This window comes from Lytechinus variegatus, chromosome 12 (assembly GCF_018143015.1).
Source record: "Lytechinus variegatus isolate NC3 chromosome 12, Lvar_3.0, whole genome shotgun sequence".
Lineage (NCBI taxonomy): Eukaryota > Metazoa > Echinodermata > Echinoidea > Temnopleuroida > Toxopneustidae > Lytechinus > Lytechinus variegatus.
Genome location: NC_054751.1, coordinates 24,772,494 through 24,800,210, shown reverse-complemented (window position 1 = coordinate 24,800,210; position 27,717 = coordinate 24,772,494). Strand labels below are relative to the sequence as shown.

The window sequence follows — 27,717 nt, the reverse complement described above, 5'->3', positions numbered from 1 at the left end:
ATTTTATACAGGTCCACTGTTGATTTTTAAGCTGAAATAGAAACTGGAATTCCAGAAAACAATCACACACAAACACACACTATTACCCCTTTGACATTAATAGTTCATGCAGAGCTTTGTCTTTGATGTTGTTTCCATAGTTTCAAAACCCCTTTCAGTAATTTTTCCACTTTTTGTCTGCACCAATGAGTAAAATTTGCATTAATTTCACTCCTCAAGTTCATACTTACATGTATGTACATGTACATTACAGTATCAATAAAATCATGTTCATGATAAGCATATGGACTTTACCCAAACACTTAAGCGTCAACCTCTTCAAACACACCGCGCACCGCCGTGAAAAGCCGCAAAAATGTGCCGTTTCCCCCCTTTTTTCAACCACATATTTTGATCCGATTGGCCTAGTTCACCACCAGGAAAAGCATAAGAAAATTTAACTCTTCTTCGTTATGGTGATGTAAAATCAAGATTTTTTGTTGTGCCATCGCACAGTCATTTATTGTTCATTTTCCATCAAGTTGGTCAAAATTTCTGTGGTATTAAACTTTTTGACTGAATGCTTCCGGCTAGATCTGGCGGTTTCTTGCCGGGAATGGGCTATTTTTTACCGCCGTAAAAAGATTCAAGTCATTCAGTTCATTCTGAACATTTTGATATATAAAGTGATTTTCATTGGATGAAAAAAACCTGCGTCAAAAGATTAAACCAATTGGAGCCTCCGTCTTATTTGGGGAACTTTGCTACATTTGCACTTTTCATTTCTCCACGAGGGAGGGGAAGAGAAACCCGACACCGGGTATCGATGAGATTGAATGAGAAAAAGATGAAGAAGAGAGGCGACATTTGTACTAATCTTCAGTAAATAATCACGTAGGCAGAGAGCGATCTCACATTCCTTGACAAGAAAATGACAAGAAACATAATGCCTGCTGAAAATAAACAGTCTCAATAAATCGCCGTACATTGTACGTGTCCCTCCCACCATGCCCACCTCCATGTCACCCTTGCTCTAAATAGAACGGTCGCGAACCTAGCGTGATCCAATCAGATTCAACCGCACAGCTGAGCGGACATTGTACGCTTAGTCCGTTCTGTGTGCGCGCACAGCTGACCCGGGCTGATTAAAAGCTTCAAATTAGGTGAAAGAAATCGAGGGTCACAAATTCATATGGGATCTTGTAGAAAGAAAAAAAAAATCAATATTGTGTTTAGAAGTAGCCATACTTTGGCAATAGTAATCATGCACATGAATAGGGTTGGTTATATGATGCACCACGCCGTACACCGGGGTACGGCGTTGTGCAGCGCCATCTCGTGCTGTAATAGTGTACAGTTACATTGTTGTCATGTTGATCACGGTCGTACGATCGGTGCGACAATCATGGCAATGAATGGGGACAATGTTCACAACGCCTATTTCCTTTCTTTGATACAATCTAATGCCAATAATAGTAAACAAATTATGTTATACTTAAGAATTTAAGTATACTTTTCGACAGCTAACTTACATGTACACAAAAGATTAGCTTATAGTCCCAAAACTCGCCCTGGTACACGCGGTGGGGGTGGTGTAGGCTTATTACTCGTCCATCACAGGCACAGCGCAGTGCATGTGCAGCGCATTTGAAGTGAAGATTAGAACAGAACATGAAAATTAGAATAAAGTTTTCATTTGCATGCATTAATTGTTACATAAGTAAGATCACTAAAAAGAAAAAAAAAATCTGTACAAAACATTAAAATATACTTGTACATATTTTTTGGTAACCCAGGGAACAGCGCAAAAAATAAAATAAATAATTCAACAAAATGGCGGATTATTATTTGGTACCCCAGGGTACCAAATACTGCATCATATGTGGAACAAACACAGAAAAATATCTTTTATATATTTTATATTCAAGCATTGCTCTTTTAGAAGAAATTTAAAGAAAGAAAGATGAAAGTAAAAACAGATGGCAATGAATAGGATAATAGTAACACGTGGGGACTGTAACACAAAGCTTAGCGATTGATCTTGGCACTAATTTTTATGAAGGATCATACACAATAATCAATGCAGTCAGTAATAGATACTAGCCCCATGATTAATTGCTAACCCTTTACAATTCTTGGCCCTGGTCTTAAAGTGATTGGATAACATTGGTTTGACTTAAAAAATCTGAGCTAAAAGGTCACACTTGTCACCTGTGTCTGCGATATGTTACAAAAATGAAGCCCAGAAAAAATTGCATTCGAAAATAATTATTTAGTGCTTCAAAAATTGAAATATAAATTGACCAGAAACACCATCTTAATTTCATCCCATACACTTATGTGTAATATTTAGGTGTCTATAAGACGCCTATTTACATAATCAGCATTTGCCTTGTAGTTTTAGCTTTTCATTCTCAATAATGGTTGTTTTCAGGGTTTATTAGTTCTAATACATGCACTTGTACACATGTTTTATCTTGGTTTGAGAATTTTTTTAATCGGCTGCTCACAATACCTTTAAATGTCTTGGGTTGTTGAGGTGAGAAAGAGAGTTGAAAGGAGAATTTTCTTTCAATAATTATTTTGTATTTCATTCTTTCATAGCTGGCCTGTGAGACAGAAGCAGGAACCTCAGATCAAAGCATCTCATCTCGTCACAGAGGAAGGGCTTATCAGAATACAACGGGATTATGGTAAGTAAGCTCGCTCGTTTCATATTTCCAGACTACGTCAGACAAATTAACCTCAAAATATTGTTGACAGAGATAGTTGGCCGAAAAATTGTTTGCTACAATTTTGTGATCCATAAACAACAGTACCAAAAGCAAGCACTCTGTGAAGTGGATATTAGTGCTCTTTAAGTTGCATTATTACTGTTGTTGTTTACAGTATAAAAATATGCATTCCATATGTACATATGATATAGGAATTGATGCTATCCCCCTCCCCATCCATTTCTTCCTCTGTGCTTGTTATTTTTACGATTCTAAAATTCTCTTATTCAATGCCAATTTCTTGAAATTTTCAAAAATATGCAAATTTCTACTTACATATATTAAAAGTTTATTACTCCCCTTTACTTTAGATTCATCTCATTATAATGTGGAATTTCTCATTCTTTGTTCATGTTATATATTTGTTATATTTGTTGGGTCATATGATGTTTGTTTGTATTTTCTCAATATTTGAACTATATGCTAAGAAGTGGATAGTGATAATATCAAATGCTTGACCTCTGTCCTATTCCCCCCTCATATATTGTTAATTTAGGAGAACCACGTGTCGGTGTGATCTGTGAAACAGGGCCCGCTCTGGGCTTTGTCTTCATGTCGTCTCTACAACTCACCATTAACAAGCTACGTCAAGCCATTCTTGCCCAAGTGAGTAACGGCCGGGGTAACAAGACGTTTGCTCTTGCGACAAATTGCTCCTCTGCTATTTAATCTGGAGATGTAATGTGAAGGTCAGGATTGTGATAGCTAGGGTTTTCGGTTCAGGGGGTCCGTTTCATAAGACTTGTTGTGATAACAAATTTGCTATAGCAGTTAAAAGCTACTGAAATCATTCAATTTAATTGGCTGATGGTAAACTTGTTATGAGAATTGTTATAACATGTTTTTATGAAATGGGACCCAGATTGAGGTAAGAATCAGGATTAAGGTTAAAATTAGGATTGAAGTTCCGGTTCATGTCATGCTTATGTGGGAATTTTTGGTAGGAGCAATCACCACAGGAGCAAACGTCATGGAACCAGTGACTGACAGTGATGATTTTGTCAAGTTTTTGTAGTTTTCAAAGTTGTTTGTTACAGTGTTGGATGTCCACAGTTTGTCTTCTTGTACACTCTATTCCCCTCTTTGCAGAATAGTGCATATTGTTTCCTTCAACCAACCCAACTTTTCAGTTTCAATGTTGTTGGTCACAGTGTTGGTTGTCTAGTCTGTTTACTTGTACATGTTTATATTTTTTGTTAACCAACCTGATTCTGTAGTTTTCAAACGTTGTTGGGAGTGCAAGCAGTGTTGAATATCCCTAGGGGCCCGTTTCAGAAAGAGGTGCATATAAATGCAACTGAAAAAAAAATCAATCACATGATCTCAATGCATGCTTTTGACTGGTTGAATATCAAGATGTGTATGACTTATACCTCTATCTGTCATTGGCCCTAGATTGTTTTCTTGTATTCCCTTCTGAATGTTATGAACAAGCTTTTGTTGTATGGAGGATTCAGGAACACATTGTATTGTAAATGCCTTTCAGATGACAAAGAGCATCTAAGTCTTTGTCGAAAATTGGTGAACCGGAACCACAGTTCCATCCTAAATTTCGGAGCTGATGAAAACTTGCAAATATATAGTATGTCCAGGGTCATGGACGAAACTGCTGTTTGATTCTCTAATTCTCGACCAGTAGTTTGCGGTTGTAGTTTGTCATGAAGGGCATTCGACAATACATTTTTATATGTTCTTGAACCATCTGTACATCAGGGGCCGTTTCATAAAGCTGTTCGTAGGTTAAGAGCGACTTTAAGAATGACTGGTGATCCTTTCTTACGCGCTAAACCATCACCTATGGTGTATACCATTTACCAAAAGAAAGGATCACCAGTCGTTCTTAAAGTCGTTCTTATCTTACGAACAGCTTTATGAAACACCCACCTGGAGTGAAAACCTGTCGTTTTTCTCCTATTTACCCCTGAATGCTATTTTCGTTCAATTTGATTTTAATATACATGTAATACAAATTTTTCACAGACCCTTCATATTTTTGGTTATCTTGGGCATAGGGTCTGTTAACCGTGCAGGGAATAATGTTCCTGGCATCGCATCGCAATTTGCTCCTCATTTTTGAAAGACTGCTATGCATAAAGTCTTTTGTATAGCATATTTTTACATAGGATTGTACATTACTTAGTTGAGAGCTTTTCTCTTATGACCAAAAAGACCAAAAATGCTATTCAAATTTGTAAAGCAAAATTAATCCCTGCTGTGTTGAATATCCTTGTAGCTGTACTAGCAGTGTTTGACCTTGGTTTTGCCTTCGTAATTGGTTCTCTTCAGAACTCCCAAATATTAACCTTTTTTGTATCCTATTTAATCATTTGCATGTGATTTCCTCATGTGTATGCAACTGTTAGTAATTCATTCCATGGGTTTAACATACAAAGGGATACACAGCCTATGAGAGCTGTTGGCAAGCAATTCTTCCTTCCTGTCTCTCAAATACATCTCTTTTTTTTTTTGCATGACAGTAACATTTAATTCTTTTATTGGTTCACCATTATTCTTGTTGGAATGCCTTCATGGTTTCATTATGTCAGTGCCTTCTATTTAAATAAAAAAGGAATGCTATATTATATAGAAAGCTATTTTGCATACTGATTCTGATTTCCTTGAACGGTTCACTTAATTCTGTATACAACTGTTCATATTACAGAGATTTTGGGTTAGTTATTTTATTCTCTAAAGAAAAAGGAGAATTCAAAATGTTAATTCAGCTAAATATGAAATGATTAATGTTAAATGTTGTTGTATATTGTTTAATCTGCCTTAACTTGCACAGTAGTATATATGTAAATGAAATGTATCCATCCTGGGGAGTGGAAAAAAGTGCATACTATGAGTTTGGGCAACCTAGCATGCATTGACCTGTGTACTAATCTGGATCAAAGCAGTATTAAGAGACATTGTTATAAAAGGGGAACATTAATATTGATATTCAGGATGTGTGATTCTGAACTTACAAAACCTGAACCTGTATTGTCAAAATTTGGGAAGTCCCAAATGTTGTTTGATTTGCATGTATGTCTCCATATGTTTAACCCCCCCCCCATGGTTGTCGAACAATGTAGAAAAGCATGCTGTCATCTGTTCTTACATTGTCCCTGTTTGCATGGGTACGGGTATTGATTGTGGCTTTCAACCAAGAATTGTCCATTTGTCGTGAAAAAATTGTGGCATTTTTATACTCTATTTTAAGAAATAAATTTTGCTGGTGACTGTTTTTATCTTTCAGCTCTTTACATTGATTTTGCAGATACATGTAAATGTATTTGTTTTTTCAGATGTTGACATTATTTCCTTTGCTCAGTAACCTCTTTATGTTCTATTTTGGTGTGTATTGTATTACATGTGCATTCTTTTTATCAGTCTAAAGATGTATCCATTGTGTTGCCGAGTCCTTCCAGCTCACAGCCGAGCCAAGATTCAAACAAGTTTGACCCCACCCAATCAGAATCTTCCCCCTGCTCTGTAAGTTGAAATTATAACCAACATATTGTTAAAGGACCGGTCCACCCCAACAAACAGTTGCTTTGAATAAAAGAAAAAAAAGAAATTCCCAACAAGCGTATTACTCTGAAAATTTCATCACCATCGGATGTAAAATAAGGAAGTTATGACATTTTATAATTTTGCTCAATTTCATAAAACATGTATGCACATCCTTGTTGGTATGCAAATGAGGGGACTGATGATGTCACCCACTCACTATTTCTTTTGTATTTCTCTACATGAAATATTTTTATTTTCTCGTTGTCATATGAAACAATGATTTTTTCATCCCTGAACATGTGGAATTACCTTTGCTTTAGCATTTTGTGGTTCGTCAAGTTGGAAATTATTGTCATAGATATCTGAATAAAGAAAGTGAAATATTGTATAATTCAAACAATGAGAAACAGCAGATATAGTGTGTTAGGGACATCAAAAATTGTCACATTTGCATATCACTGAGTTGTGCATATAACTATGTTGTGAAAAAAAGGAAAACTTTAAAGTGTCATAACTTTTTTTTATTTCACATGTGATTTTGATGAAATTTTCAGCAATTATGCTTGTTTGATTTTTTTCTATAGATTCAAATCAACATTATTTCTGGGGTGGACTTGACCTTTCTATAACTCTATTAAAAATTTATCTATCATTACCGACATGGACCATTGTATATTGAAAAGGGAGTGATTATCTTGCATGGGTGTGTTGGCATGTCATTCATGTATATTAAAGTTTACTAATCTTTTCATTATTTCAAGAATTATTCATTCCCATATGATGATTTTATCATGATGGATCAAGGTTTGTATCTTTCATAAGGAAAAAAAAACAAATGCAAAGGCCTAACCCATTATTTTTTTTATTAAAAATGGGAAAAAAGCTAACAATGACATGAATTTTAATACTAATAATATGTGAATTGCATTCTTTCAGCCGAAAAATGTTTTAAAATATGAACGCCCCATCCCCCACTGACTATACTTGTCTTTCTCCCCTCCCCTCCCCTCACCCCCTCCCCCTCCCCTCCCCCTCCACTCTATTCCCACTTTTACTTTGCCCAGTATGCATATTAACAAAAGTCAGAGATGCTGTAGTCCTGATATTCTCTTAGCTGGAATCTCACTTTTTCTCTCTCTCTCTCTCATTCTCCCAATCATCAAATTTCTGCTGACAAAACAATGGGGGATCTGGAAAGATATTGCAAAATCTATAAAAGTAGAACCAAATCATTCATAAGAAGAAAATAAGCTATTTGGTACTGCAAAATCAGAAAATGGCATTAAAAACGGACATACTGAAATGTTTTCACATGCACTCATCAGAGTAAAATCAATTAATAAACAGACCGCTAGAACAAAAACAATAACAATTGTTTTGCTACATTACAAGTTTCCAATGGGATCTGCGCATTTTATCGACAATTTGTATGGCAATCATATGCTGTGAACATCCCCATACATGTATACCTCAGAAACTGAAATAAATTTTTGCCTAGAAATTCAAGTACCGGTATGTACAAAAAAGACGTTTAATTTTAATTTCTACAAAAATCTCAAAATCGTTTTTTTTTTCACCAATATTGACTGATACGACGGTTGGGATGAATGCCGATGGTATGGTTGATAATCTTCCATGTTGCTATTTTATTGGTAGTTTGAATACATGTAAATTTGTAGTATTTGTAGTTTCGTAGGAAGATGGAACATCCTGTTATGAATTCTGGGTCAATCCTTTTTCAAAGAAAGTCGACAGTTCAGCTCTGTGTGACCCTAAACCTTACATTAGAAACCAAATCATTTTCTTTGAATTATTCTGAATCCACAACATTTAATACAACTGTGCTGATAGTAATGTACAATGTATGCTGAGATTTTAAGGCAGGAGCATCCGTTAGCTGGGTTTTAAAACATTGTACATGTATCTCAATATAAAATTTTAAAAAATTGGGGACAGCTGAGAAAAAGATTGATTTTAGAGTTAAAACATAGGCATGTAGCATTCTTCTTTGCCCATCTAAAGAGTTATTTCGAGGAATTAGGAATCAGACAATATGAGGTTGCCACACCATTGCCAGATTTCCATTGTACAACTCCCAAGAATGTTCAGTAATCTGATTGGTCTAAATCGGATCACATGATATTCAGCAAATTGCACTATTGCATCCAAAATGCACTATCCTGCACTCTGATGTCAGAGTGCAGGATTGTGCGAGGTCTGGAATTATTTAGAATTTAGATAAAATATAGCATTCGGGGCAACTCAGTTACATGGAGGAGGGGGTTGTATAAAACAAACAATGCACGCATTCTTCTGCGTAGAGGATCTTGATAATAATGAACTCTGTGCTCGACCCGCCAAATGGATATACCGCACTTGGTCCTGTGGACCTCGGTGCTGCATATCAATTGGCTCTTCTCGCACATCGTTCATTATTTTGGCCCTGCATGCATGCACTTGCGTGCATTATTTGTATAATATACATGTAGAGCTAAGTTTTTAAGCTGCCCTCAGAATTTTCTAGAATATGAAATGCAAGGTTTTACACCTCACCATGTACGTGTTATCTGATGGAAATTAAAATCAAGTAACATCATGCACAATGTGTACATGTAGGTACATGTACAAATGAAGGTTAATATGTGTCATGATGCATGTCCACACTCAGTTGTGTCCTTGCACTTTGATTTTACCACTTCCTTCTGACCCTGTATACAAACTTTATTTTTGGCAAGATATACCTAATTTTTGCTGTGTATAGATGTATGTATTTTGATCTCTGCATTGCTGTGTATTTTTAAATTCATTTTGATTGTTTTTTCATGTATGAACTTGAACAATTTGCTATTGCCAATGGTGTGCACATTGATAAAAATGATAGAGATGTTCCTTGACTCAAACAGATAAAGGTTTATTGAATATGATAATCCATCATCACTTTTTAAGTCTCTCTTCTCTTTCCCTCTCTATTTCACTCTTTCTTTTCTTTATCACTCCCTCCCCTATCTCTCACTTCTATTTTTTTTTGTCTTTCCCTATTCCTTTCTTTTATATGCTTTTCTTGTTTGTACTTCTCATTATGTCCTTGTCCATTATGTTACTTTTCACTCTTCCCTTTCATCCGCTATCTCTGCCTTTTCTGTCGCTCTCTATCTTTCTCTTTGACTCTATTTATCTCAATCTGTCTTTCTTTGTCACTCTTCATCTTTTCTCTGTCTCTCTCTCTTTCTCTTCATTCCTCTCTCCACACTTCAGTTGGGTAGCATGCGGGAGTTGATGCACAACGACTTCCTCTTCCTTGACTGCAACGGCTGGCCGGTCAACAGGCAGCAGGAATCCACCTTGACCATCCTCGACATCATGGTCCAGTCCTCGGTCAAGGTCAGAGTTCAAGGTTCACTACTAGAGTTAACCGGTCAGTCTGCCCTTGAGGAGTCCCAGAGCAGCTTTGCATCGACCATGGCTGAGTTCGGCATGATGACCCCGCCTTCGAAAATGCAGAAAGTGTAAGTGTCAATGTAAAGGCCAATTCCATCCAAATAACAATTTGATTTGAACAAACAGAGAAAAATCAGATGAATAGAGCAATAAAGAAGAAAGTTATAGCATTGTGCATTATAAGTTTCACCTATTTTCACAAATAAGTTCTATGCACATGCATGAGAGGAAGTTGATGATGCCAGACACACGCCATTCCTAACAAAATAATGGGGAATGTGCAAAAGCCGCTATGAAGAGACCTGCACCGCTTTTGTGGGATTTCTGCTATAACACGCAGCACAGTCCTTTGACAAGTGTGACAAGATAATAATACATGTATAAGTCTTTAGGGCAGACTAGTGGAAGTTAGTAATAGCCATGGGTAAACAATGGACCTGTTAGTCGGAATGGTCGGAATCGGATGTCATGTGTACATTTGTAAATAAACGGTGTTTTAAAACCATTTGATACGGCGTGGTTTGTTTTCTAGGAGTTCATGAGTTTTTGAATAGAGATCAGGATCCTAGGGGTTCTGGGAGCTGTGGAGGAATCAGCCGGTGTAACACAAGTTGCCTTGAAATTAAACTTCACGTTAATCTATGTTAATCTATGTTCAAAGGTCTTTTGCTGTTCATTGCTATTCATTTACAGGAGCAAATCACCAAACAACCTCTCCCTTGACACATCCATAAACTACTCCCCTCACAAGATGCAGCCAAGGAGTCCCCTCACCACCAACCCAGACTCGCCCTTCACCAGCAAGACGCCAGCCAGTGCCAAGCAGATCCTCATCAGCTATGTCAGGGCGGAGGCAACGCAGTATGCGCTGGATCTGAAGACAGAGCTAGAGGCGCTCAAGTTCAGTGTGTACTTGGTGAGCTGAGTTTTGGCCGTTCTCTAATATACATGTATGTCTACTGCTGCAGTCATATTACCTGTATGACACTTGTACAGCGTGTCACAAACAGTGACTTTTTACCATTTACATATGGCAACGTTCGTAGTAAAATAGAGAAAACTGTTGTTTTGACAAGCAGGACTCCATAAGGGGAATGTGACAGCAGCGTTAAGGAGCGTTTCATGAAAGCAATACTTACCATTGTAACGGTAGGACCCCTGTGCTTTTAAACTAATCAAAATCAAGGAAAATTATTAGATCTGTCAACTTGTCACACATTTTTTTTAAAATCATTTAAACGCTTTCTTTTAGTGTATTTGAACTGCGGATTGGGCCTACATGTATTTGGGATTTTCTTTGTGGGAATTAATGGTTATACATGTAACTTTTAGCACTTATCATTTGATTTGAAGTGCAGCAATTGTATATAAAGAATATGTACATTAAAAAATGTTTTAAAAGAAGAGAGTTAATTACAAAAAAAATGATGTTGGACTCGATTAAATAAGATGAAATATGGTCGAAATATTAATTTTGAAGAGATTGGATAAAGAGTGATAATAATGAACTGTATGAAATGCATTTTCAATTCAGAAATTATCATTTTTTTTGCTGATATGAGGCTTTAAAGAATCACATTTTCAGAAACAATTTGAGCACTTTTAATATATGTACCTTGGTGTTGAAATACAAAAGACTTGAAAGAAAAAATAATATGAAAAGGCATGGTGGAAATTGGAGCAATTTGAAAAGCTCTGTAGTATTGGTTTGTGGGAAGTCTTTATGCCACAATCACCACACCCAGTGCAAGGCATGGACATTGTTAAGAGTGTGAAAATATTCTTCAAGTATCATAGGCACTTGTTATCCCTGTGGCAAAATACTTCTTTAACTCAAAATCAGAATGCTGCACTCCAGACAAAAATTCCCTGAAAATTATAGCAGTGTGGTTTGCATATTGCCCTCACAATCCCTGGAGCCTACCGAATAATCAATAATGAAAATGATAATTTGTGAAAAAAAAATCAATGAATGCCGCAAAATGTAATACTGTGCTGTCTTTACCGAGGACACAAAAAAGAAATTCAAGGTTATCCACTAGTAATATATGTTACCCTAAGCCCCCACCCCAACAGAAATCAATAAGATATTATAAATGTAAGTTTAATGCCACAGTCATGCCCATAGTAATCTTAAGATCACAAACCTCAAAAAAGAATTCATATTATTTTAAATCGGTTTTGAAAGTACATCAGTTATCACTGAATGTCCATTTGTGTTTTTATCTGGAAATTTTGCTCTTTTTTTATAATTTATTTCAAAGGATGTACATGAAATATTTTGTGGAACTGACTGGCAGGATAGTCTAAACTTTGCAGTGAGTAACTGTGCAGTCTTTGTACCCCTGGTCACACCAAGGTATGGGGAGACACAATGGACCAATCGAGAGGTGAGATAGACTTTCAGGCTTGACATACAGAAGGCTGTAACTTACTTTTAGGACACATTGAGATTTCAGTACAATGTTATACATTAACGCCATGTATATCGAGAGGTGAGATAGACTTTCAGGCCTGACACACAGAAGGTTGTAACTTACTTTTAGGTCACTTTGAGATATCTGTACAATGCTATACATTAACACCATTATATCGACAGGTGAGATTTTCAGGCTTGACACACAGAAGGTTGTAACTTGCTTTTAGGTCATTTTGAGATTTTAAGTGCTTAAATAATCTTTAAAACCTTCATAGTTTTAGTTTAGTTTATTTTTTTCCACAAATCTTCAAGTATACATTTATGTCATAGTAATACATTCCAGCTGAAAAAAAAATCATCTTCATAGAAAATTCAATATATGTAACCAATAAAATGAAATAATATGGAGGATGACTACCTGTCTATGAACACCTGTTCATATCTTAAATGTTCTTAATACCCTGACAGGATTTACTGTAATACCCCAAAATAAAACTGTTGTGTTGTCGTCCTAATCTGACCAACTCTAGAATGCTTTAAAATGAAAAAAAATGACCAACTTTAAAATTCTAATAAAAATATAAACAGACAGGGTAGCCTTTTCTTCTTCTTTTTTTCTTTTATATGTTTGACTGCATTAATGAATCATCCCATGCATTATAAGTTTCACTTATTTTCACAAATTAATTCTATGCACATACATGAGAGGAAGTTGATGATGCCAGTCCTAACAAAATAATGGGGAATGTGGAAAACCGCTATGATGAGACCTTTACTGCCTTTGTGGGATTTCTGCTATAACACGCAGCACAGTCCATTTTTTTGTGCAGTGCAGCTTTGAAGGTATTTTAAAAAAAAGGAAACCAACTAACAGATTCAACTTTCCAATTTTGATCTTATTAGGGCAATATAATTTTCGTTTTAGGCCTAATGTATTTTGGTCCCCATATGCAGACATATGCAGTCTTCTCTGTGTAACTTTGGTCTTTATATGATTATCACTACTTTCTATTGCCAGGGGGTCGTTTCATAAAGCTGTTCGTAAGTTAAGAGCGTCTTTAAGAACGACTGTTAATCTTACGCACTAAACCATCGCCAATTCAATATACCACTTATGGTAAAAAGGGATCACCAGTCGTTCTTCAAGTCGCTTGTAACTTACGAACAAGTTTATGAAACACCCACCAGGTTAAATATGATGATGTACTTCTGTGTTCTGTATTCACATGGTCCCTCTATTATACTATGGTCTTGACATTCCGTATCGTCTTGTACTTCAGGTGAAACTTGCCGATGTACTTCAGAAGTACATAGTACCCGTGAGCTTCTTGGATTCCTGGCCTCCGAGGTGCCTAGCCATTCAGTTTGCCACGACACAGTTCATCAACTGGAAGAAGCCTAAACCTGGCCAGCCAGCCACACCACACTCGCCATGTAAGTCAAATAGTAATAATAATAATAATTAACATTTATATAGCGCTTAATACAACAGTTTCTAAGCGCATTGGAAAGAGAAAAAAGAAGTAGCAAAATACAGTGAGAGAGAACAGGAAATGGAATTAAGAGGACTGCTTAATGAGGTAAGATTTGAGGAGTGTTTTTTGTGAATGAAGAAGTACCATGGTCTCACAAGAGCAAAATAAAATCAATCGTATTGTTCCTCAAATTGGCAACAATCGCTTATTACATGGCTATTTGATTTTCATACTGAAAATATATGATAGGGATGTAACCTGAGTAAAAAGTTTTAAAGATGTAACCTGAGTAAAAAGTTTTAAAAGCATAATTTAACTGAAGGGTTATCAATATGCATGTTTAAACAGTGATTAGGTTGTTTGTCATCGCATTGCCAATTAAGAATGTGTAATGATTAGCTCAAGTTAACTCTTTGTTTTTCGTTTAAATCAAAGCACTCGCACACATGTTTCGTTCACATTTTTGCACAACCACTAATTGTCATATTAATGCCCCTTTGTCCGGCGTGGCTATGTTTTGGTTTGGAAACATTGTCTCTCAAAACCACTTAAAGGGAGAGCTGTTGTACCTTCTTTACAAACAAACAAAAAATCAGTACATCCTCCACCAGACCCAGGACTTCATTGAAAAAAGAGAGGAGAAAATCAATAAATCACTCTTCACAAACAATACCAAGGTCAAGTTCATTGTTAGGGGATTATGGCTCATGACACCTACATGAAAGAGATGCTATGTGAAACGGATAGCTTGTGTAATGAACTGTGCAGATGAATACAAACAAAAAATGTGCCACTGACATGAGAAGCAAAATAAAGGAATATATAGTTTTTTTTTTTAGAAATGTAAGGAGAAAGAATTTATAAACAAATATGCTGTGCTTTATTATATTCCCGGATTGCATTAATAATGCAATAAATTGATACATGACAAGAAATCCCATAAAAGCCATAACTTTGTTTCACATTATGAGGAAAAAATTTAATACATTTTGGTAGAGAAATACAAAAGAAATTGTGAGTTGAGTGGCTGATGTCTTTCAATTTTCTTGTATTTGTATTAGAGCCATTTCGGGTACACTTGTACATGCACGGTCAAGTCAGTGCACGTGTACTAAATTCCATCACCGTGTACATGGTAGCATCTGCATAAAGCTTGCATGGGACTACAAAGTCAGGGAACAAGCTCACAGCCTCACATTAAATCTTAGTTATTAGACACTGTACATGTTTTAATCACTATAAACATGTCAATATATTTCAATTAATGTAGAGTGAGTTCACTTCCAAAATCGCCAATTTAATCCACATTTATTCTTCTGGAGACTCAAGTTTTTGTACCACGAAATGGGTCTGCTCCGGTCTCGAAAGCTCAAAAGCGTTGCTCAATCACACTCAGAGCCAATTTGAGAATCACCAATTGCGACAGCGATCATTGCTACAACTTACATGTTATACGCTCGTACACATGTTTTACAAGCCTACAAACACTCCTCAAGTTGGCAACAAAATAATGAAAATCAATCGATAACTTCAGTCACACTTAATTCTGCAGCGATCTGTGCATGCATTTAAGGTACAGTATACAAAATGCGCATCCAATGAGCGTCGGCGCTAGCTAGGGCCCTGCACTGATTTTCTTATGCATTCTTTATTAATTTAATGCGCTGCTAAGCTGAGTAAACTTTTAATTTGCACCAATTTTTGTGGATTGATGCTTCAAACTTCTCAGGTAAGCTTTAAAAGCGTGACTTAGGCTATATAGACCCCTTTTTATGACATGTTGATGTGGGTCCGTGTCGACATGAAAACATAATTCGCTCTCACAGTGTTTACAACATGTACACGACCGAAAAACATGCGGTGTACACGTGCATCAAAAATGGACTTTCAAAACGGGCCTAATTTGTATTTTCTTGTGTTCCTGTGCTAGAAATAAAATAAATAAATAGATATCAGTTTCCTCATTTATACACTGACTGGGATGTCCTTATAACTGTTATGTGAAATTAGGCGAAACTTTGAATTGTCATAACTTCCCAGTTTTTAATTAAGTTTGATTTTGTTGAAATGTTCAGCTGTAAGCTTACCGGGGGTATTTAATTTGTCTTTTTTATTGGAATGGACTTCCCCTTTTACCATGACTACCAAGCACTGGACCTGTTCGATATATTACCAGCAGAGTGTTAGTAGTAGTATTTAATTCTCTACTCGCAGCCAAAGAGACAAGCATGGACAGTCCAATGAAGAAATGCTATGAATGGGAAAAGAAAGATGTTCATTGTGTTGCCGTGGATATCGGTAAACGATGCCAATCTAGAAGGATAAACAACCTCACTAATGGGCTGCCCGCTCTGGTAAGTTGCTTTGAAGGTGACCTTTGTATTAAACTTACTGGTATATCATTTTTGTTCTCACTATTACGCACCTAAAGATACAATTTGTTCACACTATTGGACAACTAGTTATATTTCCTGTTATTCCCTGTACTAATGGATAGTTCATTTTTTCATGCATGTTTAATGATATATGTGACCAGGCATGGCAGTGCCCACAGGAAGTCACCAGAAATAAGTTTTCAGTTCATTATCCCTACTGAAATAGGACAGTCCCAACTTTAGAATGATGTCACTACTATTGAATGATCATATATCCTAAATGTTCATAAAAGAAAAAAGGGCTCTTTGAACATGGCCAGAAGTTGATAGATCCCAGATGATAGGTACCCATTTTTTCCCTTTCCTTTTCAGTTTTCCAATTTAGAAACATGAAATGCATTTAAAAAATGGCTTTAAGTTGATAGTTCTTTTCCTTCTTCTCTTTTTCCATTTTAGAAAGATCAAATGGTTTTTGAAAACAGCTAAATTTGGTTGTTTTGCTTGCTCTTTGTATTTTTTCCAGACGAGAGGGAAGACAGTGAGTGTTGGAGACATCTTGAATGAAGGGAGAGAGGATGGAGACAGGCTTCTTGTTATCAGCACACATCCAAAACAGGAAGAATTTGTAAGTTTAAACTCCTTGGGGTTGCATAGATTGCCTTTTTTTTGGGGGGGGGGGGCAAACTCGTATGTTATTCAAAAATAGTAAATACTTATCAGAAATGCGCTTGCCTATGAATTACACCTCAAGGAAAAGGTTGGAACTTGAAATAAGTGAGGAATACATGTAGAAGATTAGATATTGTTGATTCTATGCATGATGATTAGACAAATTGAGCCCAAGAGGGAAATGTGGGAAAATTACCCTTCTAACCCTAAAAGACTGCTTTGTTGTTTACATGGATAAAATTGATTTCATTTAATTTTTGTCTCACCTGCAAAGCAGAGTGAGGCTATAGGCGCCGCTTTTCCGACGGTTTCAGCGTCAACACCAAATCTTAATTGCAGGTTATGTTTTTGAAATGACAGCATAACTTAGAAAGTATATGGACCTAGTTCATGAAACTTGGCCATAAGGTTTATTAAGTATGATATAAATATCCTGCCTGAGTTTCAGGTCACATGACCAAGGTCAAAGGTCATTTAGGGTCAATGAACTTTGACCATGTTGGGGGAATCAACGTCAAAATCTTAACCTGAGGTTAAGCTTTTGAAATGACAGCGTAACTTAGAGAGTATATGGACCTAGTTGATGAAACTTAGACATAAGACCAATCATGTATCACTGAACATTCTGCTGGAGTTTCAAGTAACATGACCAAGGTCAAAGGTCATTAAGGGTCAACGTTAAAGTTTACATGCAAGACTCTCTTATGACACCTAACTCCGGAACCGTAGGTCGCTTTGCAACCAAACTTGGATGGTAGATGGACTTTGGGGACCTGCATGTTATGCTGCAGTCGGAGGTCACATCGTAAGGTCAAAGGTCATTTTCAGGTCAACGTTAAAGTTTACATGCAAGACTCTCTTATGACACCTAACTCCACAACCGTAAGTCGCTTTTCAACCAAACTTGGATGGTAGATGGACTTGGGGGACCTGCATGTTAGGCTGCAGTCGGAGGTCACATGGAAAGGTCAAAGGTCATTTTCAGGTCAACGTTAAAGTTTACATGCAAGACTCTCTGATGACACCTAACTCTGCAAACGTAAGTCACTTTTCAACCAAACTTGGATGGTGGATGGACTTTGGGGACCTGCATGTTATGCTGCAGTCGGAGGTCACATGGTAAGGTCAAAGGTCATTTCAGGTCAATGTTAAAGTTTGCATGCAAGACTCTCTTATGACACCTAACTCTACAACCGTAGGCCTAAGTCACTTTTCAACCAAACTTGGATGGTAGATGGACTTGGGGGACCTGCATGTTATGCTGCAGCTTGAGGTTACATGATAAGGTCAAAGGTAATTTTCAGGTCAACCTTACCTAACTCCACAACCATAAGTTGCTTTTCAACCAAACTTGGATGGTAGATGGACTTGGGGAACCTGCATGTTATGCTGTAGTCGGAGGTCACACGATAAGGTCAAAGGTCATTTTCAGGTCAACATTAAAATTTTCGTGCAAGTGTTATTCCATCCCAGTCATATTACAATGAAGTTTCGATACAGTTCTGTTGCATGCCCTCACGAATCACGATATTTCTGGTTATTTTCATACGTGGGCTAGACACAAAATCGCTTTTGCCTTGTATGATATTAGAATTCATTTTTGTGTCAGGATTGATTTTCTATAAATTGATTCGCGTGCATTTGCTGATAAGATCCTCTCTTCTATTTTTCCAAAGGGTGCCGAGTTGAAGAAGTTGTTTGAGAGTAAGGGATATGATGTCTGGGTGACGACAGAGCTCTCCAGGTTGAGTGGCACAGACACAGAATCAGGTGAGGTGAGGTGTTGATGATGATGGTGATGGTGATGATGATGATGATGATGGTGATGATGATGATGATGGTGATGATTATCTTGGTGATGGTGAGGATGATGATGACGATTATTTTGGTGATGGTGAGGATGATGATGGTGATGTTGATGATGATGATTACGGTGATGGTTAAGAAAATGATTTGTATGCCAGTCTGTTATGAAATCCTGGATCTGCCATTGATGATCCCGGTGATCTTAGTAATGATCATGATGGTGATAGCCCTAATGAGTGGAATTTTAAGGTTGTAATATAACAATATTGTTGGTATTATATTGCGTTTTTCACAATGTTCATTGATTTCAATTTTTTTGTTCTGCTTAGTATTATCAGATGGCACACTTATCCTAGACAGCAATGAAGAGGTGATGGACGGTGTGTTTGCGAGTAACCCTGCAACGCTCTTCCAAGAGAAAGTAGATGAGGCTTCTATCGTTCTCTTTGTCCTGTCAAAGGCCTTTGCTGAATCAGCAACTTGCAAAGGACAGGTATGTAAGCTTCCAACAGAGCCCTGTCTTACAAAGAGTCCCGATGGATTAAAATCGATCTCAAATTGCACTTAATCTTAAATTTCAATTTCAATTCCCTTACTACACAAATAATTGATCAATTGCAATTTCAGTTCGACTGAAATCTATTGCACCTCTTTGTAAGAAGAGGTCCCGTGCTTCATCATGTTAGAGACTGTCTTGGACCGGTTTCTATTTGTTGCTTGATACCTGTAGGGTGTTTACCCATTGACAGGTGTTCTGAATGGTCCGTATTCCGAACTCTGGTTTTACCTACACCTTGATTTAAACCTTGACTAAAATTATGAGAAGCTCAAAAACATCCATTTCTTGACACCTTATGCTTCATTTGAATTTACAGGGATTTTCCCCTGTTTTAACCCTATCTAGGCCGGGGTATTTTTGGAGTTCCTATGGCCGGGGGGGGCCTCCCAGGCCCCCCCTAAGATCTCGGCCGTCGACCGCGCGATTGCTCCGAAAATTGGCACGCGGGTTGCCTGAGACATAATCTACAAGATTGTATAGAAATGTATTTCATGCAAATCGCTATTAAGTGATTATGCTAATTTATGCGTAATTAGTATGCGAAATCATACTTATTCCTCTAACTCCCTAAATAAAGCTCCAAATGTACTAATTTTTGGTATAGAAACTCTTTGTGGTGTCCTTAGCAAGTGTACATGAAAAAAATTGTGATATCAAATCATTTTCTTATGTATTATATTGTCTTTTGCAATTTCTTATGTATTTTTTTGTTTTTGGACCTTTTGTTTTTCATTGTTTTTTCAATGAAATTTGTTGGGGACTCTTCTGTGATCATAAAAAGCATAAAATTAATACATTTAGACTAGCAAAACTAAAAATAATCATACATTTATGAATTTTGGTTGGAAACACAATTTGCATTGACTTTGTACACGAAATCACGTCTTTGAGCAATTTTCGGTCAGACATGCACTTACATAATGTTGAGTAATTTCGGAACCACGTACCCGGGTGACGCAAAATTGGTCTCAAAAGTTGCGCAAGAAAGTAAAAAGTCAGCGAGCGGCACGGTCAAAAAATTTCGCACGGCAAAAACATTGTGCGATTCGTTGAGGGGGGGCCTCGGAGGCCCCCCCCCCCGGCCTAGATAGGGTTAATGATGAAGAAATTATATCTAGATGTGTCATTTCCAGATTTTTGGCAGTGCTTTCAGTGCAAAATGTGACAATAAGGTTATAATGTAGTTGAGATCTGTGTCACATTTGACTCCCCATAGTTGAAGCACAAATTTAGACCATGGTTGAAATCAGAATACGGGCCAATTCGGTTGTTTCTTATTGTATGTGCCACAAACGTCCATATACATGAGAGGCATATATTTTCACATGCTTTTTGACAGCCATTACATAGATACATGTAACACACATAGTGGGTAAGAAGGGATGAATTAAGCAAATATTGAATTGAACAAAGAATCCCAAACATGGAAGAGTAACAATTAATCGTTAGAGCTGGCAGTAAAATCCCTTGGGAAAGTGACTCCTTGGATTTATGGTGCCAACTTACCAGTGAGGTACCTAGTTTTTTCCCGGGGGGGGGGGCAAAAGCATCCTCAAAAAAATTTGACAAGCAAAAAGAAAAGGTGGAATAAAGGTATTCAAGCTCGTCGGGGGGGGGGGGGGGGTAGGGATACGTCCTTTGCATGGGTTATGACTCGTCAGGTAGAAAGACAGCCCCTCCCCCCTTACTTAAGAAGCCTCTATATGGAATGAGTTTCTTGTTAAATGAAGAAAATGTGTCATTGTTTCATGTGGAAATATATATAGATACTTGCTCTTGAAATGTCTATATTTCAGTAATTTGGGTAATGCTATTCCAATTGCTTTAGCATCACGTAGAGCTTATAGAAAATACCCCAGAGTCTAGAAAAAGTCAATTTTGAGTAAAAAGAAATCAAATGTTGCTTCCTTTTTGTCAGTGGATGCCACAAAATGACTCTTTGCATGATGTTAACCTTGGTATATTTGGTATATTATAGAATTTCATGACCAAGTAAATGGAAATTGAAATCTAGCTATTCATTTGCTTTCATTCCATCTGTACATGTACATTGACCATGTTACTGATCACCTCTCGTCTTTTGTACAGGTATTCTATTGCGAGCAGAGGAAGAGAGTGGTCCCTCTAGCGTATGAAGACTTTGAGATGCCTGGCTGGATGTCGATGCTCATCGGTACAAGTACATTTGAGGTAAGACAGACTTCTGAGAACTTTAGGTCCTTTTTTTAATACTTCTAATTCATTGATACTCAATAATCTAATTCTTTGTGGCGTGGTGGAATCCCGCCGTAGCTCTTATGTGCTTTGACAAAGTGTTAAGCTACATTTTCCACTTACTACCCAGGTGTAGTAAATGGGTACCTGTTATTCTTTACATGCTTTGAAGTTACAAGATTGTTATGAATGCGAATCATTTGCATGAAGTTCACAGATATAAAGAAGTTTTTATAGATGTACTCTATAACAACTCAGGTAAATTTTATTTTGAAAACCTGAAACAAATAACGAAGACTTTGCAAATAAACTGTTTGGTATGTCTTTGTGATTGCTCCCCCCCCCCGCCTGTGAACTGATCTGGGGTGTATAAAATGTGACCTAAGAGTCGCAGTTAAAGAGAAATGCCAGTAGTTGCAGTAAACACTGATTTCATGAGAAAGTCTGTAAAACCAGGCTTAATTGTCAGTATATCATTGAGGATCTAGATCTGGTACAGTTACATAATCTGAACTTTGTGAGATCTTGAAATCTACGTTGAAAAATGTTCACACTAAAGATCACCAACCCGATAGGCACACGTGGGACAGTGTATTATTATTGCTGGAATAAAGACCCGACGGAAGTGACCGAATCTGCGCTTATTTTACCTATTTCTCAGCAATTACACTTCTTCCAGAATCCTTTGGCACATATTTTTTATTCATACAAACAGACACCTGGGTGGTCATTATTTTAGATTCTGTAAAAAGTCATTTTGAGATCATTACCAATACTGGAATTTATCTTTAAATTTCAGTTGTGTGCGGTACATACATGTAGCACATCACCACATTGGTCAGATCATGCGCATGAGACACGCACTTCTGTATATCTATCAATTAGGTTAGGTGTTACATAACATCTTCGCGTTGATGTTTAAGTCGCACCTCATTCTTTGTGAAACACTCTCAGGACTTGTAAGATTAATTTTACTCAATGTCGTTTCTCTATTGCTTTTCTTTGTTACGTTTAGAATGTAAGTCGGACCGATTACAAGGACCACCTGCTAGCAAGGATAGACAGGGCGTGTGACCCATCCACCCTCGAAGAGGATGAAGACACTGCCATTGAAAAACAAGTTTCGCGTGCAGTAAGTATAAAGTACAGTATATTTATGTGCTGAAGTACTATTGAATGCATTTTTTTACTGTAGTTTTATGTTATATTAAAACCATTGTTTATTTAATTTCCTTTATTCAGACCTCTTGCCAGATTATACTTGATATAAATGAACTGAATAAATTGTAGAGAAAGTCTGACATTGTGTCGCATATTTTCTTGAAGAAGCCAGTGGAGAAGAAATTTTGTTTTTAAGGACAATAAATGCTTATACTTTAGACTTTTCTTTGAAGAATGAGTAACACTATCTCTTTGGTGTTGTGATATATTCAGGAGGCATGTTAATATTATTTTTATTTTATTCGACATTCAACAAATCATAATTTACAAACTTTAAGTTGTGGCCCAGTTAGTAGAGCAGTGGTCTAGAAATCTGATGACGCGGGTTCGAATACCACTTGATGTGCTAGTGCCCTTTGGTAAGGCATTTATCCTCATTACCAGGTCCCTTGGAGAGGACCTTAAGCCTTTAGTCCTCTAGTTGCTTGTTCTCAATGTTTATGCTTTAATAGCAATCAGGTAAAGTACCACCACCATTTACGAAAAAAAAATTACTTTATCACTTAAGTACTTAATTTGAGAGATCATTCTTTCAGAATGTGAGAGTGAGATATATTGAACCTCCTCTCAAAATATCATTTGACTATGACCTCGTTCTCAGTATACTTTCTTGAACTGGTTTCTCTTAAACCAGTTTTAGAAGATTGCTTCACTAGCGTCCTCATCACCATCTCCTGGTTTCCAGAATCGCTCTAGGTTAAGTGGTCTGGTTGCTAAAGGAACGCTCTCGGTGGAGTCACATATTTTGCACGAAACCGCAGCCTCTAGAGGCATTCTACACACAACTTGTACTTGCGTACCAAGTACCGTGCCCCAATCCACACACTCTCGTACCTCTGCAAAGATCGCTTCCTGAAGAATGGTTTTGTTACTTACATGTACATCCAAACCACATCACCAAGCTTTATAAAGCTGTTCGTAAGTTAAGAACGACTTTAAGAAAGACTGGTGATCCCTTCTTGTGGTAAGTGGTATATTTTGAATCGGCGATGTTCTTAAAGTCACTCTTAACTTACAAACAGCTTTATAAAACGGCCCCCCTGGTACTTTTCTAAACTGGTTTGGGAGATCGCTTCCAAGACTGCTTCACACGTCCCCAATATTGATGAACTGGTTTCCACTAAACTAGTTTAAGGATGTAGATGAGAACAGGGTCATTTTTTTTTGCCACTGGTCATGTCTCTCCTCAGGTTAGTTTTGTATGCAAGAGCCTGCCTGATACAGGATGTGTATATATTGCTGGGGGTACTAAGTACTACTATGACAAGAGTGCAGAAATATGCAAGTAAGTATTATCACTCTATTGTGTTTGTATAATAATATGTGTATATATTGCGAACTATATTATGTTCCGCAACCTGACCACCACTCCTTCCTCTCCTACGGTGATAATGTCATTCCTTCCTTTCATCCTCCAGACCAAGTATGTAAACATTGACCATACTGTATTACCCCCATCGTAAACAACCCCTTGTTCTCTCCATCTGCTCTATACTTCCATAACAGTGTGTAATATGTTGTAGTTTAGTGGAGAATAAAGTCATTTGTGATTGTGACTCCAAGCCAAGCAGTCATGCCTAGTAATTGATTAGAGATCAAGACAGAGTTCAAGTGTGTATTAGAGTCTGAATACACATGCACAAAACATTGGAGTAATGTTTTTTTTTCCAATGGGATAGTTGCAGACATAGTGACCATTTTCATTCTTTTGCTTGATACTGTAGAAAGTATTTGAAGAGATATTGGACTCCTTTTTGTTCCCTCCCCTCAAAATTATTGGCATGGAATGAAATGAATCATGACTGAATCTTGACTTCTTTGGTACAGAGCGATCGGAGCAGCCCTGGCCAAGCTGCCGACCGTCACCCTGATCACCGGAGGATTCTACGGGGTGGGTCAAGACGTATCCAAGAGCTTCTATGATGAGAGGAGAAAACTGAAGATGGAACCGAGGGTGTGGCACATCCTACCTACCAAAGATGAAAGGGTAAGGTGGGATGGAAGAAAATGAGATTCCAGACCAAATATTTGCCTTTGAATAAGCTGAAAATTTCTATCGTTGGATATACATGTAGTTTGCTACTTTCTTCAACCCATCATCTGAGTGTATAATAGCTTTATTACGAATTGTCATTGGTGCAGTGGGTGGTGTTTCATAAGGCGGTTTGTACTGTATGTAAATGCACTACTTTAAGCATGATGGATATCCCCTTCTGGTGGTAATCAACACAACCCAAATTTCTCAATTTTAATGTCTTGTGAGTACACTTCCTCAAACGATAAAAAACTTTGAAATGTATTGAATTTTCCAGTATTTAAGATTCTTGATTAAAAATCAATATTTTAATCTACAAAAGATTGAATTTTAGCTGTAGCTGTTAGCAATGAAAATTTTATTGATTTCCATGTTATTCTGGATTGTTCTTCTTGACTAGGATTGCAGTGCCCAAGCTGACCAGAGACCAGACAAGTCTTTCAAGAAACCACCGTTTGGTCAAACTCTTTACTGCGGTGAGAGCGTCAGACAGAGAGAGTCTATTGTTTCCAAGGTCTTTGACATCTGTATCATTGTAGAAGGTAAGTTTAGGGAGTGTTACATGGGGCGTCCTGTCAGTGACTTTCATTGACAGAGTTTGCTCTTAGCCAATCAGATGCAAGGATTTCGGGAGCTTATTGTAAATAGTCAGAGGAAACCACTGATCATTTGTTTTATGAAATGCCCCCCTTGTACTCCAGATGTACAGGTTTTTCTTTTTTTTTTAGAGCTTTGATTTTTTTAGGAAAAAAAATGCTTCTGACAGAATGAGTTACAATGTTTAATTTCAGAGGTATAGTACACTTACTTTTGACATTTACCCATTGTTTCCATATGTAAAGTAGTCACTGCTATATTAGAGAGCAAGAAGTTCACATGGAGTGACCATACAGTCATACCGATTGGGTGCAATTCCTTGTGTTGAACTTCAGTTGACCTTTGTCCTTTACCTTTGATCTTACTGTTTTTTTTCTATATATCAGGTGGCCCTGGTGCTGGCCATGAAGCAGAAGAGTTCACCTAGAGTGACCATTTAGTCGTACAAATAAAGTGTCCTGCCCTGTAACACAACTTACCTGACCTTTGACCTCTGACCTTGTGTTTGTTTTCTATATATCAGGTGGACCTCGTGCTGCTGAAGAGTTCACATGGGGTAATCACACAATCATACCAATGGAATGTACTGCACTGTATTACACCTTAGGCTTAGCTTAACTTTGACCTTTGACCGTAATGTTTTGCTTTCTCATATTAGGTGGACCTGGTGCTGCGCATGAAGCAGAAGAGTTCACATGGAGTGACCATACCGTCATACCAATCAAATGTACAGGGGGAGCAGCAGGTGGCAAATTCAAGGTGCCTCACAAGATATTTGAGGTAGGTAACAGAAGGGCCAGGTGTCATTCAAACTTGTTATACCCTTGGGGGTGGGTGGATGGGCGATCGGTCCACAGCCTTTTGACAAGGCCTCGCAACTTGATTATATTCCTAGTCAAGTAGTGGTGTGACCCAGGTGAGCGCGAGATCGAGCAACTGCCTTTTGGAACCCAGAGGAGATGTGAATTTATGAATTGTTCATGAGCATGCCGATGCGCCAATCCGCACCGTTGGTGTTGGTGACGTATTAGGACTGGGAACATTTGCTTCTGTGGTACGAGGTTCATTGATGGAAACGATACGCTCGCTGATTGGCCGCTGCTTGAGAGATAGTGATCGTCAGAAACAATGTTTAACATAACTTGATTTTAAATCCTAGTCAAGTTCCTAAAGTCCCTGTGACTGGGCTCGCAATCCTTGCATTCACCCAGCCTTTTTTCTGGTCAGTAGGCATTTGATATTATATCATAAAAGACACAGAGCCTTGTCTAAAGGCTAGTCGGTCCATTGCAAGAAAATCCAAATTACATTTATTCCTTGGTTTTTTCTTCAATGCTTGTGAGCCTTGGCACACTGGTCTTGGAGCAGAGATGCCCCAGGACAAAATTTTTGAATGTTTTGGGTAATGTGTTGCCATGTTGATTCATATGAAGTAAATACTGTACATCAGGGAAACATCTTACATAACAAACTACATGTATTTGCTCATGTTTCGCCCAATGTTCCCTGAGATTTGTAGACACTTTGGTTATGGAGTGGGGACACCCAAGACACATTTAAAAAAATATTTTGGTACTGTGTTGTCATGGTAACAGCATATTTTTGCGATTAATCAGGGGAAATGCTTTTTTTATTTATTGTTTTTGAAAGAAAATGCTTTCCGCCATTTCAAGTAAAAAAAAAAAAACCTCTGGAGTTATACATGTATGTCATCTTCTCTTTTGAATTTCCCTTTTCCTCACCTTTTAGCTTCCACCGGGTGTCAATAGAGATGACTGGCAGTTGCTAAGCAACAAGTCTGTGTCGGCAGTAGAGATAGGTGCAGCCGTGGCTCGCATCGTGAGGGCACTGCAAGAGGGAGTGGTATCACAGATCACGTGTCAGAAGTCGTTCCGTCAGCGACCTTCTCTTTTGAGGGGTAAGAGTCTCCCATACATGGAGAGAATATAAAGTATTTGGAGCAAGGCTTGCCACGCTTGATATGGTGCTTTAAGTTTTGGTACTTCTGTTATGATGAATGCATCGATGACGTTATGGACGTTGTGAAAAAAAAAAACGGTTGCTAAGGGGAATCATCCCACGAAGCTCTTGATACAGCTGCAGTAAATTTAAAAAAGAGCTGTCAAATAATATATCTGCCCAACAGTTCAGGTGCATTGAAACACAATAGGTGGACATATAAGCAGCTCTCGCAAAAGAAATTAGGATTTTTGAATAGGACTAACAACTGAAGGTTCATTTAGACAGTAGATATGGTTTTTACTATTTTTTTTGTAGATGATTATTCCTATGTGAATAAGGTTTGTAGTGTTGCCTGTGACTTCTGTTGCCTATTGATTAGGTATACAATATTGGTACATGACAAGTCATATTTGTATGGCAAACAAATCCTAGTGTGTTTTGTAGATTATTCCTACGTGAATTATCTAGTGTCACCCTGTACATTGCATCCCCCAAAAATTAGACACTTTTGAAATGGCTGCCAATTAAAAAAAAATCACTTTGGGGGGAAGACACACACACACATATATATATATATATATATTTATATATATATATATATATATATATATATATATATATATATATATATGGAAAGCCAATAAAGTCAACTTTTAAATGACACTAAAAAGTTGGAAACCTATTCATGCTTGAGCA

At 37.4% G+C, this 27,717-nt stretch overlaps 1 protein-coding gene across 4 annotated transcripts in view; it reads left to right on the top strand.

Moving 5' to 3' along the window:
- The window catches only part of LOC121425149, a 48,314-nt gene extending 21,037 nt beyond the window's left edge, over positions 1 to 27,277 (top strand). For 2 of the 4 annotated variants that reach the window (XM_041621146.1, XM_041621143.1), the window contains exons 3-20: positions 2,584 to 2,672; positions 3,250 to 3,359; positions 6,129 to 6,230; positions 9,507 to 9,757; positions 10,383 to 10,605; positions 11,954 to 12,079; positions 13,389 to 13,542; positions 15,798 to 15,937; positions 16,482 to 16,583; positions 18,304 to 18,397; positions 18,763 to 18,926; positions 21,081 to 21,182; positions 22,222 to 22,338; positions 23,618 to 23,712; positions 24,255 to 24,414; positions 24,863 to 25,004; positions 25,718 to 25,839; positions 26,809 to 27,277. In XM_041621146.1, coding sequence (XP_041477080.1) covers positions 2,584 to 2,672; positions 3,250 to 3,359; positions 6,129 to 6,230; positions 9,507 to 9,757; positions 10,383 to 10,605; positions 11,954 to 12,079; positions 13,389 to 13,542; positions 15,798 to 15,937; positions 16,482 to 16,583; positions 18,304 to 18,397; positions 18,763 to 18,926; positions 21,081 to 21,182; positions 22,222 to 22,338; positions 23,618 to 23,712; positions 24,255 to 24,414; positions 24,863 to 25,004; positions 25,718 to 25,839; positions 26,809 to 27,009 — 2,494 coding nt within the window. In that variant the 3' untranslated portion in view covers positions 27,010 to 27,277. The remainder of the gene's footprint in view (positions 1 to 2,583; positions 2,673 to 3,249; positions 3,360 to 6,128; positions 6,231 to 9,506; positions 9,758 to 10,382; positions 10,606 to 11,953; positions 12,080 to 13,388; positions 13,543 to 15,797; positions 15,938 to 16,481; positions 16,584 to 18,303; positions 18,398 to 18,762; positions 18,927 to 21,080; positions 21,183 to 22,221; positions 22,339 to 23,617; positions 23,713 to 24,254; positions 24,415 to 24,862; positions 25,005 to 25,717; positions 25,840 to 26,808) is intronic. The other 2 variants (XM_041621144.1, XM_041621145.1) reach the window with 2 other exon arrangements.
- The last annotated feature ends 440 nt before the right edge of the window (positions 27,278 to 27,717 follow it).